The sequence below is a fragment of the Onychomys torridus genome, chromosome 17, assembly GCF_903995425.1.
Source record: "Onychomys torridus chromosome 17, mOncTor1.1, whole genome shotgun sequence".
Lineage (NCBI taxonomy): Eukaryota > Metazoa > Chordata > Mammalia > Rodentia > Cricetidae > Onychomys > Onychomys torridus.
In genome coordinates, this window is record NC_050459.1 from 50,205,142 (window position 1) to 50,224,261 (window position 19,120).

At 44.6% G+C, this 19,120-nt stretch overlaps 1 protein-coding gene across 1 annotated transcript in view; it reads right to left on the reverse strand.

The window, feature by feature from the left end:
- Nucleotides 1–19,120, reverse strand: part of Galntl6 (polypeptide N-acetylgalactosaminyltransferase like 6) — a 1,096,110-nt gene that overhangs the window by 20,761 nt on the left and 1,056,229 nt on the right. The window contains exon 11 of the mRNA XM_036209517.1: nucleotides 6,910–7,026. Within this exon, the coding sequence (XP_036065410.1) occupies nucleotides 6,910–7,026 (117 nt within the window). The remainder of the gene's footprint in view (nucleotides 1–6,909; nucleotides 7,027–19,120) is intronic.

A 19,120-nucleotide genomic window follows, 5' to 3' on the forward strand; every position in this document is an offset into this window, starting at 1 on the left:
TTCATCTGTCTGCTCAACATGGCGTCTCCAAAGGTGTCTATTCTCCTTCTTTCCTGCTTGGGCTTAAATTCTCTCAGACTGGCTTTCACCAAAATGTTCTGCAACCCATCAACCATGTGTCCGGCTCCTGGCAGGAACTTCCAACCGTGTCTCCTAGAGGATTCAAATTCAGCATATCCTGAACTCCCTGGAGTTTCATTTCTTGGCTAGCCTGTTCTCCTGTAATTTGTTTTAGTTGGTGGTGACATCATTCATCTTGTCAGCCATGGAGTCTCGGAACTTTTGTCTCCTTTACTTCCTCATCTAATACCTGGCAAGTCTAGCCACTGTCTCTCTTCTTTGGCTGTACTGGGGATGGAGCCCACTGCCTCACACACACCAGGCAACTACTATACCGCTAAGGCACATCATGCCACTTTTGTTTCCTAAGCATTTCTGGAATTAGTTCCATCCTCCAAATCTTCACAAACATCGTTCTCAACATCTCTTGTGTAGACTATTGTAATAACTTGCTTCTTTTTGGTTATTTTGAAAGATTTATTTTGGCTCATGTTGGAGGAAATCCTCAATTATTGAGAGAAGACACGAGGGCTGGCGTGTCTGTCAGGTGGCTGCTAGATTTGCCTGTGCAGTCAGAGAGGAAGAAGCAGATGCAGAGATCCACAGCCAAGTACCAGCCAAGCTCCAGGAGTCCAGTCGAAGAGAGAGAAGAGGGATTCTATGAGCATCAAGACCATGATGGGGAAATGTACAGAGACACCCAAACCAAACTGGTGGGAATTCATGAACTTTAGACCAACAGCTGAGGAGCCTGCATGGGACTGGACAAGGCCATCTGCATAGGGAGAGAGTTGTGTAGCTTGATCAGGACCCATCCTTAGGACATGAACAGGCTTTTTGGAACCTAGTGCCTATGGTGGGACACCTTACGTGCAGGGGGAGGAGCTTGGACCTGCCTCACCTGAATGTATCAGGCTCTGCTGACTCCCCATGGATGGCCTTGCCTTGGAGGAGGTGGGAATGGGGGTGGGAGGGGGAGGCTGAGGAGTGGGAGGAAGGAGGGAGGGGATCTACGGTTGGTATACAAAAATGAATAAAAAAATTCTTAATAAAAAATACTTAAAAAATAAAAATAAAAATAAAGGAAGAAGCTAGCAGAGCATCAGTGTTCATCTCTCTCAGGATTTCCCAGCTCAGTCAGACCTCTCGGGAAAAACACACTGTCTGAGGTGTGTTTCCTGGGTGATTCTAAACGCAGTGAACTAGACGTTTTATACATTTTATTTACTTGTTAACTTTAGGGAGGAAAAGGTCACTTGGCTTCTAGGTTACAGCTCATCATCAAGGGGAGGGTAAGGCAAGAACTCCAGACAGGAGCTTGGAGGTGGGAGCTGAGGCAGAGACTACGGAGGAGCATTCTGTTACCGTCAGGCTTCCGCTCAGTTCCTCTCTCTCTTTCTGACGTTCTTAATCTCTTCCTCATTTTCCTCAGCATCCTCTTCTTCGTTCTTGGAGACTTCCATACAATGTGTTTTGATCATATTCGCCCTCAACTCTTCCTAGATCCACCTCCCACCAAATAGTCTTCCACCAGAGAGCGAGAGTGATCAGTTTACCCAGGGCTGCATTCTCAGAGAACACAGTCTCTCTCCATGCAGGGGGTGGGACTATGTGCCCAGCTTCTCTCTCTGTGTCTTAGCTTTTATATACCCGGAAGCCTAAAGAGGAAAGCAATTGTAATCCCCACCTATTGAAGATCATTCATTTGACAGATCTGACTTCTGCCTCAAGTGTCCCGGCTTCTTGAATCCCATTTCCTCCTACTTTACATTACATGGATCCCTTGAGGCCCAAAGAATACCCGAGTGACAGCAAGTCTGTCTCGTAGATGTCGTCTACTGTCACAATCATATCTGGGCACACTTAGGCAACTTCTGTTCCCTGTTTCTAGCTTTGTATTGAGGGCTAGAAAGGAATTTTCATAAGGTATTCTGTATTGTTATTGCTACCCAGTGATTGCGATCCTGGGCCCCGGTGATAAATCTTCAAATTACACCAATTGTTTTATTTTTCTGCACCTTCCAATAACTATTTTTCCCTCTCGTACGTCTTTGAAATGCTTCCTGTAGCCCTTTATCTTCCCCAGTGGTCATGGCAGATGGATCATTCCTTAGACACGTTTTTCGCCGGAGCAGAAACCAGCAGACTTGGTGACGGCATCTTGCTCAGGGACTTACCGTGACACTCACAATCTGCCTCCCACTCCTGGGTGGTTCTGACTAGCCACAAGCATCTAGATTTACTTACTAAAAGCCCCTGGTGCTTTTTGCTTTCTTTTCAAACTCAAACCGTTCTTGTGAAAGTAAATGGATGTCAATTTCCGGCCTTTCTTCTTCTGAGCAGTACTTAAAAAAATATAGATTTAGAGTCATGACCCATTTACTAGCTTCCATATTCATGTGTGTAACATTGCCTGGGTCTGGACTGTAATATATTATACAAATAAATTCTCCAGATTGGAGCTGCAAATATACTTATCTTAATCTGGCAACCCGAAGAGACAATTGAAAAACATTTTTTTTCTCTCTCTATGGGTAGTTATATTTTATTTCGGAGATGCAGAAATCTGAGTTCTAACAGGTTTCTCCCTACAGCTTGTACTCATCAGAATGCTGTTTTGAGATGATTTACTCCCAAAGAAAAGGCGTGTGTCCTTCCTTTCTCTGCACGCACTGTCTTGTTTGGATTTCTGTTTGTGTGTGTCCCCCTCCTCCAGATCTTGGAAAGAGAAAGTCTGCCTGCTTCCTCAGCAGGACCACAAAGCCTGCAAAGCTTCTTCCCAGCAAGAGCCCAGTGCCTGCTTGCTGGGCCTGCAGAGAGAACAGCCAAACTAGGCCAAGCCAAACACACCTCCTCTCTTCTGCCCCTGCCTGGGTACTCATAATGGGGGCTGGGAGTGGCCTTCTAGATCTTACACTTATATTTGGATCTATTTTTATTTTGATTCCTTGATCCCTAGAGGAAACTGGGAGCCAGCACACCATGCTCCAGTGATATCAAACAGCTCAGCAATGACCCCAGAAGGATGAATCATATGCCTGCTTCCCTCCCAGAAGCCGGATTAGTCCTGAATAATGTCCTGCGGCAGAATGTTTCCCTTATAAAGGCATGCTACAGTGGCCCCTTCTTCGACATCGCCTTTGGAACACGTTTGTTTATTCTTTAGTCAGTTTGGAGGCTTTGGAATTAAAATGAATATCCATAATTTCCCTGGCCTGATATACTCCTCATCCAGGAATTTTAACCTAAATGTAAAAGAGTGAATTATAACTTAGTCTTTAAGCAAAATATTGCACAAGGCTTTCATTAATTATGGTCGTATAAATTTGCCTGTAAAAGGTTTCAAGCCAGATTCAAGTTTTTTCTCTCCCCTGCCACCTTTATTCTCCTCGTAGTTCCAGCCTTAGGACTACAGAGACGGGAAATCTTTTTAAAGAGCTTTATTAAGTGCAGGGATAATAGATAGGTATATTTTTCTTGCCTGGTGAAGTTTTCTTCTTGTCTAGTGCTGCCCTCTGGTGACCATTCTGTAAATTACACACCATAGATTTTTTTTTTTTTTTTTCCAGTTTGGCCTGAGGTAAATGAGCAATCAACAATAAAAGTGTGCGATATACTTCAGTTTGTTCGTGTTCCTTTTTTAATCTGTCAAATAAGAATTCAGGCCTCCTGTTTAGACATAGTAAGCCTGGGTCAGGTATCCAGACATGTTTCCCCATAAGCTATCTAAATTTGTTTCCCCGCTTGGGCTGAAAAGAGGAGACAAATTTAGCCCAAGAGCAGAAGTTTTCCCTTAAGGCTTCCCTCTTTAGTTTTAGGGACGGTCCTTCCTACGTGCTCCAAATGCTAGCCTTACTGGAGGCCTCCTGAGCATTCTTGCTTGCCCTCAGGCTGGAGTCCCGGCTGCTTGTTGGGAGTGCCAGGCAACCATATTCCTCCGATGCTTGGCAACACCTCAGTAGCGCTTGCTTATGGGAGGACACAGAGGAGGAGGAAGCCAGTGAGCTCCCATATGACACTTGGTAGCTATCACCACATCCTAGAGCTTCGGAGCCTTCTTGGAATGGTCCATTCTATCGGATCTGTTGGAAGGAATGAGTATCTTGGGAATGGACCGGTGCATCCATGTCACAGCAGCCTTGAACCCGAGAGCATGACAGCGTGTGTGTGTGTGTGTGTGTGTGTGTGTGTGTGTGTGTGTGTGTGTGTGTGAAGACAGAAGGGAGAGTACAGTGACTGAGTTGACTTCATATTTGAGTTAATGTTACATCTCAGGCATCATTACATCTCAGAAAACCCCGTATAGGAGGTGGGGACTGCTGTCCTTATTCAATGATGGAGAACCGCTGGCCTAAAAGAATTGAACGAGGCTGCTTGGCTTAAAGTGAGAGCCGTGTTGGCCTGACTCTAAGGCCGTCTGTCTTCCTAGAACACTGTTGGATGAGTGACCAGTTAGAGGATGTTAGAAGATGTTGGTGTTACCCCATAAGGTTCATCCTTGACTGGTGTGTGAACTGGCTACTTTCCCAGCATCCTGACGCTCTGATTGTAATTCAGGATGCAGGAGGGCCAGGAAGAGAAAAGAGGGAGAAGACAAGTGTGCTTAAGCAACTCCTTAAGGATCTTAGGTTGGGGAGGGTCATCGCTCAATGGTTCATTTTTGTCAAGACTCTTCTGTGCGGAATGTGTGCATAAGCTAATGACTCTCCCCGAAGGACAAGGGTACTCCAGCCGAGCCTCCTCCTGGCCAGGATTCAGGGCAGACATTGAGGGATCCAGCTGGAGCACGAGAGTCATGGCAGCAGAGAACGTGCTCCATTACTGCTGTTGTGTTCACAAGACAGTTATTATGGTCTGTTCTGAGAAACAGTGAACACTGTGAGTGCACACTGCCCCGATGGTGATGTTCCCTGAGAAACAGTGAACACTGTGAGCACACACTGTCCTGATGGTGATCCCGAGAAACAGTGAACACTGTGAGCACACACTGTCCTGATGGTGATGTTCCCCGAGAAACAGTGAACACTGTGAGCACACACTGCCCTGACTTGGGTGTTCCCTTCTGCAGAGGGAAGGAGGATATGGAAAGACCTCAGCTGTTTTCCTTGTAACTTTGACTATAGCTGTGGATACTAGTAGACTCTGTGTGATCCATCCTGTACTTCCTAATTGAAATAGTTCATTATTCAAACTTGAAAGGGGCCTGCACACCTCAACACCGTCCTTTCTCTGTCACGGGTGACACCATTTCAGGAGAGACCCTTTCCGAAGATTTTCGGTCTTTGAGCTGGGTTAGAAATCACACTTTCCTTAGCCGGAGCTGCGCTGAAATGTCTTCCGATCAAAGCCATACATTGTCTGAAAACATTCTGTGAAGTCTATGTTGGGATGCCCCTGCCTCAGTTGTCCTTTCCAGGCATGACTAAAAACTACTCTTGCAACAAGAGGGCCATGCATTACTTTAATGCACAGCCAGGAGGGAAAAGCAAGGTGAGATGAGATCTCAAACACAAAGCTGAGCCCTTGATGTAAAGATTTTGCTGGATGAATACCCCAGCATTCTCCAGGGTTGTCTTGAAAAGTGCTGCTGTGGGGTAGACAGCAAGATAAGGTCACAGCGAACGAGTCTGCTACCTCCATTAAAAGAATTAGGTTTCCAGAGTTAGTATGTAAGGGGCTGGAGAGGGCTCGGTGGTTACGATGTCTTCTTGTACCATCATTAGGGCCGGAGTGTGGATCCCAGAGTCCTGCACAGGCCTGTGCCTGGGACCCCAGTTCTGAGGGAGTGAGGCAGGGACAGGGAAGTGCTAGGGCTTGTTGACGTCCAGCCTAGGGAGGAACTACAAGCCCCAGAATCAGGGGGGAGACTCTCCAAAGCATGGGTAGAATGTGCTGGAGGAGGAAATGCATGCCTTCTTCTGGTGTGCATAGGTGTGGGCACCCACATGGACACACATGCACGTAACAAAAAATAAAGGTAGGACACGAAATCATGCACTTCATTGGGCCATTTCTGCACAGACTTTGTTCTTTTTCTTTTCTTTTTCTTTTTTTTCCGGAGCTGAGGACCAAACCCAGGGCCTTGTGTTCGCTAGACAAGCGCTCTACCACTGAGCTAAATCCCTAACCCTACTTCGTCCTCATTTATCCCCATCCCCACTCAACTCTTCAAGGTTTTAGCTCCTTATGACTGGTCACCACTGTCCTTGCAATAGCTGCCTTTCTGCTTTCAGGTCACAGTCAACTCTCATTCTAAAGTCTTTTGTGTGTGTGTGTATGTGTGTGTGTGTGTGTGTGTGTGTGTGTGTGTGTGTGTGTATGGGGGTGCCTGTGTGCAGGCATGGGCATGCTCACGTGAGTGTTGAGATCAGAGGACAACTTCAAGTTTCATTCCTCAGCTGCTGTCTACATTTCCTTTGGATGGCTCTTACATTCCTTTGGATGGAGCTCACCACGAAGGCTAGGCTAGTTGCCTAGCGATCCCCATTGATCCACCTGCCTCTGCCTCCCCAGACCTGGGATTACCAGCACATGCCAGCATGCATGGCTCAGCCTTGAAAATACAGGTTCAGGGAGGCCAAACTCCAGCTTTCACATGTGCAAAGCACTCACTTCCCTGGCTGAGCTATCACACCAATCCCTGTTCTCCGAGATGAAACACGTTTTGGTCTATTATCTTGGTTGAATATCACAGTTCCTCTGACAAGGAGCAGAAGCGGAGACAGACCAGGCTCAACCAACTAGGGATCTGGTTGGTGACAAACTTCACCCAGAGACTTCTTCCCATCCTGTCCTTCCCTGCCATCTTCAGCTCCCCACTAGCCTCCGTTCCCATGATTTCTGACTCACCTGCTCATGAGACCACGTCCTTTCAGAACCGTCTTTGACACAGATGTCCAGCCTCAGCTCGGTCCCTGTAGCTCCATGCTTGCTGTCCACGCATAAGTTGGCCGCCACGTTCCGAATCTGTAGCAGGAAGAACACATCAAGCGTGGGGTTGTGTCGCTGACTCCTGCCAATCCCAGGGTTAATAAAGGTCTCCCTCAGTCTGTCTTTTTGATGACCTGACTAGAAAGACACCTTGAATTTACATGCAGTGTGTCGAGAAAAATGAGGACACATCATATAACACTGTCTATGTAGAAGAACATGACATAATCCAAAGATAAAATTATGACTGGCTGCAGTGAAGTGACTCTTTGATTATGTGACCGAGGGAATGGCGTAGAGCCCTGACCTCTACAATGAGAGTATTTTCTTGTTAAGGTAGTGCTTGATGTGGAATTTGTTTTTCTATTTTAAGCACCCCTACCATTACCCTCCCAGTGGGGAGAGAATCCCAGGTGGGTGTCACAGGTGAGGTTATGTATGGTTAAGGAAAAGGGTCCTCCAGCAGCACGGCACAGTCTGGGCAGGTTACAGTGACCTCAGGTTCTAGTTCAGCTGCAATTGGCTATTGTCATAGGCTAGCGTTTCTCTCAGATGGCAAATTAAATCCTAGAGGATTAGCTACCCTGGCTGAAGATCATGTACATATTTCATAGTACAGTTCATTCCAATTATTCTGTTAATACTAAATAGTTAGGGGCAAGTAAAGGGAAAATAGTGAAAAAATATCAAGAGTAGAAACAGCAAGAGAAGTGAAGTCTGGACTGGGACAGATGTTCTGTAGTTTCTTTCTGCCTGGAGCATCTGTCCACCAATCCTCTGCCGCCATCATCAACATATCCTGTAGTAGGCTGGATATCAAATGCAGTTTGTGATGTAGGGGTGTGTGTGTGTGTGTGTGTGTGTGTGTGTGTGTGTGTGTGTGTAGCCTACATAAGCCCTGCTATCTCAGTCCTAGGTATGTTTTAACATGGAAAAAGATTAGGATGCACTCAACATTTGCTCTGGAATGAGTAGGTAAGTAAGATCACCCAGCCAGGGCCCATTCATATGGGAATCTGACAACGAAATAGAGCAGAGGTTGCGAACATACTGGGAACCATGAAATGATCCAGTGACACTGGGAAGTACACAACACAGAGGGAGCTCTCAGGGCTCATGTATTCCAGGAGTACAGGTGGGTAAATGTCCTTCAGGAGGGGACAGAAGCAGCATTCATTTCCTTATTCAGAGAAGCTGGCAAGAGGTCTACCAACTGCTACGGGACATCTGATGATGTCTCTGACTCCTGTGATAGGGTTATGTGAAAGGAAGCAAAATTTGATTTGTCCAACATGAATCCAGGGACAGCTATGGATTTCCCCACCCCCAGTACCAGCCGCCCAGCAGCTCAGCAGCTGCAGGTGGGTATGGACAAGAATCCTTCTCTTCATTTTCCTGAGATCCACCACTCGATCTTGAGTCAGGGAAATTGCTTGCCAACCCCTTGCAAACCAATGGCGTCCTCTTCTTGGTTACAGGGAGATCCAGTGGTTCACGAAAGTGAACTTGGGGGCTCATCGGAGTATGGCTGACTGGTCACCAGTCAAAGGATATCTTAGCTTCATCTTTCCAAAACAAGGGCTAGGGGGAATCTTTCTTTTGGGATTTTGGAAGGGGGAGGGGCCAGAGGGAAGAAAAGCCTTTTATAAATCCACTTGTCCTCACGTGTGTGATAACGCACACACATGCTTCTTTGGTAAACTAGGAACACACAGAGTTAGATTTCTCTGTGGCTGTCACCTTTGTGTGTGTGGGGGGGGGCAGTGTCTTGCTTTACATCTCAGACCATCCTGGAACTTCTGATCCTCTTCCTTCCGCCATCTCTACTGTGTCCAGAGCCTGGCCGCCTCTGAAAAGCTCCTGTTTTATCTCCTCCTCTGGATCCAGCACGTCACCTTTTTGAAGCTGTCCGTCACCCGCATAACAGCCTGGTAGCACTCTGAGAAGTCTGTCTTTTCACCTCTGGGCCCTACAGTCCCCTGGCACAGTCTTGCTAGAGAAGGGTTTGCAATGCATATGCTGGCCTCACTTTCACGGCACGGCTCTTCCCTCTCTAAGGCACTCTAGGAGCTCCAAACCACAGTTACGAGGGGAAAACAGCTGTCTGTACATTTGTAACCACTTTGTCACAGAGGAGGCTATCCTACAGGGTTAGCGTTGGAGCTTGCCCATCTGCGGGACCCTGCTCTTGGAAAAGGAGAAGGGATACATCATCCCAAGCTAGGGACACCAGTGGTGGCTCTGCCAACTCAGCTGGTGGCTACGACCAACCCTCCCTGACAGCTTCGCTTTGTTTCCCAAAGTTACGAGCCCAAAAGGTCTCTGGCAGGGACGGAGGACCCCATTTTCTAAGCTCTCGAATTTTCTAAATTCTCACTCCAATGGCAGCTGTGTAGACAACGGAATAAACTGCTTTGTGAGCCAAATTTCAGGTTTCAAAGGCGTAATTGTCTACATCTGTGTAAATTTCAGCACAAAGTTGTGCCAGAGAGGAAATGTTGAGAGTTCAGGACAGGACAAGGTAGACAGCTGGGACAAGATGAACAGCTGGCCATTCGGGCTTCCTTCTTTCCCGTTGTCTGTGTGAAGCCTGTGTTCTGAATCTGTCCCTTTATTCACAAGCACAGCTCCATCAAAAGAAAAAGGGGAACAGGATTCCAACAGAAGAAAGGTTTAAAGACCGGAGGCATTAGTATTTACAAATGATTTTATTTGGTCTGAGTTCCACACTGTATCTGAAAGTAAGGCAGTTTACACACACACACACACACACACACACACACACACACACACACACACACCCTCAAATCTAGGACACGGGCTACTGCATAAATTTGTGAGAGAGGACAACACTTTCAGGCTTCAATCCTTTGGTGCTGTCCAGCTCCAGGGCTTGACATTATTAAATTGCATCCAGGGATCTGGAGGAGGCTAAGCAGGATTAGAAAAGTGAAGTAGTGCTTGACTAGGCAGGGGTAGGAGGAAGGGGAAGAGTCAAGGAGAAGGAATCATGATGGATGACCGGAGCGCAGAAATATGGTCCTTTTGGGTAAGGGTTAGGAAAAGGTAGAGAGTAAGGGTGCTTGTTGGGTGTACAAGAAGAGTCAGGTCAAGTTCAACAAACATTCATTCCCCAACCCAGGAAGCTTTGAGGGATCTCACTCGGTGCAGCGATTGCCTAAATGCCCAGGTTTCATCCTCAGCACCAGGTATGGTGACACACATCTGTAATTCCAGCACTCCAGAGGTGGAGGCAGGCACACCTGCTGTAATTCTGGGAGGTAGAAGGAGGAGGATCAGAAGGGCAAGTCTATCCTCAGCTACAAATTACTGAGTTTGAGGAACATCATGGAATACGAGAGATCTTGTCTTAAAAGTAAAACGAAATAAAACCAAAATGAGATATAAGAGAGATCTGGGCATGGTGGTACATGTCTTTAGCTCCAGAACCAGAAGGAAACAGATCTCTGTGAATTTGAGGCTAGCCAAGGCTACATAGTGAGTCCTGGTTGTGGAGGAGGAGGATGAATTAGAAGAGGAATAATAATAATAAAGGGAAGGAGAAAGGGAGGAGAAGAGGACAAGAGGAAAAGAGAGGAGAGAAGTGGAGCAGAGAGGAGGAATGTAGAAAAATAGCAAGTAATGAAGTGATTCATAGATGTAGAATTGGCCATGGTTTTTAAATTATATTTATTTATTTATTTATTTCCTAGAGAATAAGGCACTCAATTGCATAGACAGAAATGCTAGGATTAACCAACAAGAACCATGGTTTGTTAATTACTCCTAATAGCTTTGGGGCCTTCTAAATGAAATAGTAGATTCATCACTCACTCAACTAGTAAGTACCTGCTGTGTCCAGGCCATAGATACTGGTCACAGAGAAGAGAGAAGAGGAATCGATCTCCTCTGTGCTGGAGCCCAGAGTATAGTCAGGACATTATCAAGCATGTGAAAGGAAGGGAGGCCTGAATCTCCCAGCATTTCTAGCTGCACATTTTAAATATGTTCCTCTTTATGGAGTGTGGGCAAATTGGCAAGTGTTCTGACTAGCTGAGAGGCATTTCCTCAATCCGTGATGGATGGTAGAAGGCCCAGACCATTATGGGTGGTGCCTTCCTGGGCTGGTGGTCCTGGGTTCTATAAGAAAGTAGACTGAGCAAGCCATGAGGAGTAAGCCAGTAAGCAGCACTCCTCCACAGCTTCTGCATCAGCCCTCTGCCTGCAGGTACTGGCCCTGTTTGAGTTCCTGCCCTCACTTCCTTCAGTGAGGGGCAAGGATGTACAAGCCAAACAAACCTTCTCACTCTCAACTTGCTTTTGGTCACAGTGTTTCACCATAGCAATAGCAACCCTAACTAAGACAGCAAGGTAATTTTTTTTTTTTTTGCATAATTAGATAGAAAAGACAGGAGTGCAGGGTGGAGAAGAATTGAGCAGTCAGGTCTGGGTTCTGTTCATGTGATACAAAGGAGTTTCTTCACAACCTTGGTCATACACCCCTTTGTAAAGTTCAGCTTGCCCATTCATTAAAAACAAAAACAAAAACAAAAAAACCCAAAAACTACATTCTATTACATGAAACAATTTTAAACAAGAACATTGAAAAAACCCATGTCCAAGGAGTGCTTTTATATGAAAGAGGTTTTAAGAATATGGATGAAAATCCAAAGACTAACAGAAGGAAATGGCCTCTGCTCACCAGGAACCAACACTCCCAATGGGGAGGCATCACTGAAGCCATCTTCTCCAGAGACAACATGTTTGTCCTCCTTAGTTTTTGTTGTTAACTTGACAGGATCTTGAATCATCTTGGAAGAGGGAACCTCCACAAAAGGATTACATCAACAAGATTGGCCTGAGGCCATACCTTTGAGAGCCTGATTTGATTGGTGATTTGGAACAAGAACCTTAAAAGGTCTTATCAGTAAAAATCCCAGAGCCAGATATTGGGGTGAAAGCTGAAAGATCAGAGAAACAGAACAAGCCAGCCATGTTCTTACTTCTACAAAATCCTCAGTCTCAAGACAGCAATTTCCTGTTTCCTCACACCTTACATACCTTTTTGTGTCCTGCCATATTTCTTCCTGGGATTAAAGGCATGGGTACTTCCCAGTACTGGCATTAAAGGTGTATGCCACCACTTCCTGGCTCTGTTTCCACTGTGGTCTTGAATTCAGAGATCCAGATGAATCTCTGCCTCCCAAGTGATAGGATTAAGGGTGTATGCTACCACTGTCTGGCCTCTATGTCTAATCTAGTAGCTGGCTCTGTCCTCTGATCCCCAGATAAGCTTTATTGGGGTACATAATATATTACCACAGTGATTGATGTGGAAGGGTCCAGTCCATGGTGGGAGGCACCATTTTTAGGTTAGTGGGCTTGGGCTGTAATGAAAGCCAGGTAAATATGATGTAAAGGGTGGGCTAGAAAGCATCATCCCTCCATGGTTCCTGCTCAAGGTTCCTGCTTTGAGTTGCTGCCCTGGCTTCCACCAGCAATGGAGTGTTACCTGGAGTGTAAGCTGAAATTAACCCTTTCCTCCCCAAGTTTCTTCTAGTCAGAATGTTTTATCATAGCAACGGAAGAGCCAAGTAGAACAACGTTAGTTGAAGATGGAAGAGGAAATGACCAATTCTGAGGAAGACAGGTTGGAGCTCTTAGTAGAACCCATGGCATTGGAAGGTGCTCTAGAGGGTGACTAGATTTCAGTCTGGAGAGTGAGGTGAGGTGACAGAAGGAAACTGTAGCCTTAGGATTCATTTAGTGAAATAAGTATTGAAGTTTGAAAGTACAAGGTGGTGTGTGTGTGTGTGTGTGTGTGTGTGTGTGTGTGTGTGTGTGTGTATGTGTGTGTGTACATGTGCATGTGTGCACATGCGTGTGGGTGGGAGCTTGAACCCAGGGCCTCACAATTGCTCAGCCCACACTCTACTACTGAGTTGCATCCCTAGCCTTTTTCTCCACCCCTCTTGTTAATGGTGAAAAGAAAATGTTCATTTAGAATTGTTTGGCTGGGGGCACTTGCAATCATTCCAGTTTTGTGGGCAATTCTACAACATCATCACTGGGAGCCAGTTGAACACAGAGCTGCTGCTTTCCATCAAGCTTGACCTTGACCACATCAGGGTTGTGGATTCTCTTCCTAGCTGGTTTGATTTGGTGCTTGTTGATTTCCGTGATAACCAAAAATGTCTTGTCTTCTGTCTGTTTCACATCTGGCTTGGGGATTGGGGAACTTTGATGAGCGCACAATGATCAAATGGCTTCTTCTTCGGGTGCTTCCCTGAGGACTCTGCTTTTGGAGCCGCAGCATGTGGAGCTTCCAGAGGGCCAGTAACATGTACTTTTTTGTTCTGTTTTTTTTTTAAATTTTGGTGGCTATGGGTATCTATCCTGTTCACTCTCAAAGCCTTTTCCTTGATTTTGACTTGGGAGGAAGTGGAACATCCTTCTTGGTGAATACAGGAATGTACTTTTTAGGAAATGGCAAGTGATGAGCAGGGCTCAGTATATTGTTTGTCAAATGATGAAAATTATAAGAAAAGGTAGTTGTAAGACTTGAACAGATGCATGCAAAATGCTTAGGCAAGTGTCTTATACACTGTTAAGTGGCCAGGAGATGTTGGCTGCCATTTGTTTCTTAAATTGGCTCATTCAGGAAATGGGTGATGTTAGTACTTCAAACACAAGGAATTTACAGCTAAACAGGTTTTGCTCCATCACCTTAGACGGGTTCTTTACTGTGCATCTCAGTTACTTTTGGAAATGCTACTTCTAGTTGCTCATGATCTCAGGCAACACCATGTCATACGTGCCCATCTCCCTCCCTCCTTTACCCTTAATCAACTCCTGCCTATCTATTTAGCCTAGCTACTGCATATACTTTCACTTTCCCAGGCCTTTGAGATCTGCTTACAGACTTTAAAAATGTAGTAAAACATACATAACACAAAGTTTACCTTTTTAATATTTTAAAATGTTCAATTCAGCAATAGTAATATATTCAAATGCTGTATAATTACCATTATTATTTATTCCCAAGGAATTCTAATGATTCAAAACATTAACCACTAACTATTAAGCAGTAGCTCCCTGCCCTTGGCAATGTCTATTCCACTGATGATATGAATTTATGTGTCCTAGGTTTGTGTCATATCAGTCGATCACACATGTGTGTGCTCTTGTGTCTGGCTTATTTCATTTAGCATAGTGTATTCAAGGTGTCCCTGTTGTAGCCCATGTCAAAACTTCCTTCCTTCTTAAAGCTGAATGGTTTTTACACACACACACACACACACACACACACACACACACACACACACCATCTTTGTTTATTTATATGTTGGTGGATGCTTGAGGTTTTTTTTTTTTTTTTTTTTTTTTTTTTTTTTTTTTTTTTTTTTTTACCTCTTGCCTACTGTGAATAATGCTCCAACAAACCTTGGCATACAAATCCCCATCTTGAATTCTCCTGGCTATACACTTTGGACTACAATTGCTACCCCTATAGCAAATGATAATTCTGTACTTCACTTTTTTGAGGGACTGCCAAATAGTTTTCCAAAGAGGCTGCATATTATAGTCTTACAAATAATGTACAACAGTTCCCAATTTCCACACATCCTGCCAACACCCTTTTCAGTCAGTGCCCTGTGTGGGCATGAAGCAGTGTCTCACTGAGGTTTTGATCTGTATATCCCTTATGGCTAATGATTTTTGAACACCATTTTATGATTATTTGTCAATCTTCTTCATAGAAAAATCTGTTCTAGCCCTTTGCTCACTTTTGAATACAGCTGTTTATATTTTTATTGTTGAGTTTTAATATTTTGCTATATTATGTCATTCTCATACCAGATATGATTTTCAAATAATCTATTCTATTCAGAGAGTTACCTTTTTACATTAGTGATGGTGTCTTGATGAACTAAAGCTCCAGTTTTGATAAAGTCTAGTATACCTAGTTTTCTCTTTGTTGCCTGTATTTGTGTGTGTGTGTGTGTTTACTTTTAAGAAATTGTTGCCAATCTAGTGCCATAAAGTTTCCCTCTATTTTTATTTTCAAATTTATTTTGTTTTATGTGTATATGTTTTGCCTGCATCTCTGGATGTGCATTATGTGTGTGCTGTTGCCTGTGGAAGCCAGAAGAGGGTGTTAGGTCCCCTGGAACTGGAGTTTTAGATGGCTGTAAGCCATCTTGTGGCTCTTCTGTAAGAGGAGCAAGTACGCCACCATCTTAATTAATTATACCGGAAACAACACTCTTTCCAAATAAGCTCATATCTTACTGTATGAGTGAGTTTAGGCTTCTATGTTTTAGAGCCCCCGTTTACCCATTTAATATCCAATACACTGTGAAATACTAAAATGCGCAAAATACCGGCATGATTTCTGTTTCCTGACTAGACCACCAACGATGCAGCTACATACAAGTAAGAAAAGTATATGACGTCATTCCATCAAAGAGTGCGAAGCAGGAGAAGATCTCAGGTGGAATGCTGGGAAAGAGAGGGCACAGGCAATAGCAAGGGAAAAGGCAGGGAGAAGAGCTTGAAGAAGACATGGGAAGGTCGGTAGTGTCAAATTCTGTAGGAGGTGGTAGGAGCATGCTATGAAGTCATCAATGACCTTTAGAGAATAGTTTCTATGGCATGAGCAGACAGAGTGCTCAGTTGATTGAAAGAAACTGTGAGGTAAAAAATTATGGCCAACTACCAGAAGCTTCTCTTTCTAGAAGCTAGATCATGACGGGATTGATAGATGCAAGGCCAAAACAGAATGAAATTTGACAGTTGTTTTTGGGGAAGCAGTGACGTGAGGCTGGAATCATCTGTAAGCCACAACACAATTCATTTGAGGCTTCAAAAAATAATGAAGTACTTTTAGAAATCACAGTCTATAAGTACCAAGTAACACAAGCGCTCTAACTACCCTGACTGGACTTCTCGCTGCTTAAAATTTTGCCTGACGGCCACTGTGCATTTTCACTTCAGCAGATCCATCCTGTCTCTAATTGCTCCGTGCTGGTGGCATCCAACAGCTGTTGGCAGAGACCAACTATTTATTGCCTCTCCTTGAAATGGTGCCCATAGAGATTTACTTCCTATCTTGCACACATTCTCTTCTGAATTTACTATAGATGTAATTGCTTTGGCATCTCCCTCTTGCCCTGGGACTTACTAGAACTGCTCATTTCGGAAGGCTGGCTTACATTATACAAGGGAAACACGGGCCCATGGCACACAGATTGCCAGGGGGCCTTCAGATTCATATAGACTCTGCTCCAAATAGTCTTTTACTGAAACCAGGTCTTGCCACTTAAAGTTAAGTATTGTGTTATTAGAAAGTCATGCATCACCTCAAAATTGGAACTTTTAAAGTTATGGGTCATTTGTCAAAAACAATCCCACCTCGCCCCTCACAAGGCTGAAAGGGGAAATTTGTCTAAATAAGGGATTTCTTTGGAGGTTAAATAAGTAACTCTTCCCTGACAAAAGGAAAATAAACCAGGACAGCCTTTTTAACCCATTTTTACGCTGAACTGGATTCCCTAACACCATCAGTTCACTGCCTGATCTGTGCCACTTACCATGCTGTGTAGGGTGTTCGCTTACATTCACACCTGCACCTTCAAGAAAGGAAGTGATTTTCACAAGATTCTACATCAAGTCGGTGACAGGTAAGGTTTGTACCCATGGCTTTGATTCCCAGGCCTGTGTTCTTGATACCACAGATGGTAATAGTTATAACTCATTGACTAGAAAAGTCTCATTGGGGGCTGACAAATTGTGGCAAATGGCTTACTGAGCCCGAAAGGCTAGATGGGGATTGCTGAAAGCTAACAGTCCTTGGGCTTCATAAAGAAGTACTCTGTCAATATTTGCATCGGAGTCTGAGGCACCAAAGCAGAGTTAGAAATAAATCGCTGACACTTAGGAGGACTCTGAGGGATAGAGAGGTGGCAGTCAGTTCACTGAGCTCCAAGACTCACAGGGAATATTTGGTTACTCATGAATGTCTCCATGGGTGGCAACTCAGTGATGAGAAAGGAGGCATGCTGAGAGAGAACAAGACTGGGAGAGAGAGACCTGGGAAGGGAGGGGAGAAGAGAGAGAGAGGGGAAAAAGGAGACAGACAGACAGACAGACACAGAGAGGCAGACAAACAGACACACAGAGACAGATTGACAGACAGACAGACACACACACACACAGGCAGACAAACAGACATACAGAGATAGATAGACAGACAGACAGACAGACGCACGCACGCACCCACCCACGCACGCACGCAGGCACGGGGGCGGGGAGAAGGAGAGAGTGGGGGAGAGGTGGAGAACTTCCCGAATTTGTATGAATGTCTAGATTTTGAGACCTGGTTTTTAGAAAACGCCCTTTCTGAAAAGAAAGATGGAAAAGCAGTGATCTTACCCCAACCTATATAATTCACTGCAAAACCAAACCAAACCAAAACAAAAAAACATAACGAAACAAAACAAACACCCTGCCCCCTCTTTTGTGTTCAGCCACCACGTGCGCCCCACACTGGTTGGCTCTGCCTGAGTGGAAGTGTCTTCCTGCCCCTTCCCCTTGCCTTGAAGATTAAAAAGCTTTGGCAATTTGGACTTAACTCTTCGTAAAACCAAGAATGTAGAACAATGTGCATAAGAATTTGAATTCTTAGAAACTGAATTCCTCTCTTAGCTTGACTTTTCTCCTCAAGGTTTGGTGTTGGAATGTCATGACGTCAGAGATGGAAGCATTTTCTTGTCTATTGTGTCCCAGGTGCACCGTTGGGACAGAAGCAGAGTCCAATTGCAAATTTGGATGAGAAAAGTCTCTTGAAGGGTCAGGTGACAATGATTCATGTGGAAAACATGAAAGCAGATGTTTTGAAAAAGCTGTAAGTATGAGTTAGGGTATTGAACGAATTTATTGGAATCCCCGTTTTTCCACGCAATCTACTGAACTCGGATGAATAAGTTAAACGTGGTAAGGGAAGAAGAATAAAGAGATCTGGTAAAAAGAGAGAATCATGCTGGTTTTTGTTCTTTTAGTTGGGATGGGTTTTTGCTTTGAAGACCCAGGTCACCTCTTTAAGTATTCTGTGAATGTAACAGTGATGAAATTTACAATAGAAAACTCAACCATGAATTGTTTTAGCTGGGCTTTCCTAAAGAGCTGGCTATTAAATTCAAGAATGGGTTCAAGAGACTGTCTCTAGAGAAGCTTAAAGGGCCACATATTGCCAGGCATCTTGGGGATTTGGTTGCCCTTCTGTCCAGGGTTAAGGAACTATGTGCTTCTCAGAACCGGCCCTATAATTTGACTGTAGACTTCCATTAATGAACAGACTTAAATCCTACACAAGAGCTTAGCAAGTGTATATTAGATAGGTTTTAAACCTCCCCACACTTCAACCAACCGACCTGAATTCAAAAGAAGAATCATCGAGATAGATAGTGTAAAGGGTTTTTCAAGTACTAAAAATTGCTTCATCTTCAAAGCCAATGGCTGTTGACCTTAACAGTGAGGATAGTGTTGGAAGTGGCTTTTAATGATTCTATTAGAACTACAGAAAGTCCCATTTCCTGGAAATGCATAGTAGAGTCCAACCATTGAGAGAAGAATCTGTATTCTCAAAATTACACTTCAGGAGAAAAATTTGAGGAGCATTAAATATTCAGTTGTCTGTTAAATGTTCAGGTCCCTGCCCAGCATGATGTTATTCAGGCAAAGGAGACATTTCCATGTCACGGTCTAAGGGACAGTCCTGGAAACATGAGAGCCAGCACTTGTGACTTGCAGTCCATTGTGTGGTTGACTTCCCACATTTTGGGGGCTGTAAAGGGAAACACTGTCTCTATAGCACATGAGCCAACTTTCTATATGGCTGTACATTTGCCTCCAGAGCAGCCCTCCCTGGCTTAAGGTCCAGACACAGGCTCAGGGAGCATGGCTAGCATCCTGGGAAGTGTTCTGTCTACAGCTTCCTTCTCGCTAAGGAAGACTGACAGACTTCTCTCTCTGCTAAACACGTCTCTCCTGACTTCCTGCTTCCTCGTGGTGAGGTTTGCTGCAGTTTTCTACAGTGTTCTTCTCAAACTTTCGCTACAAATTTTCCCCA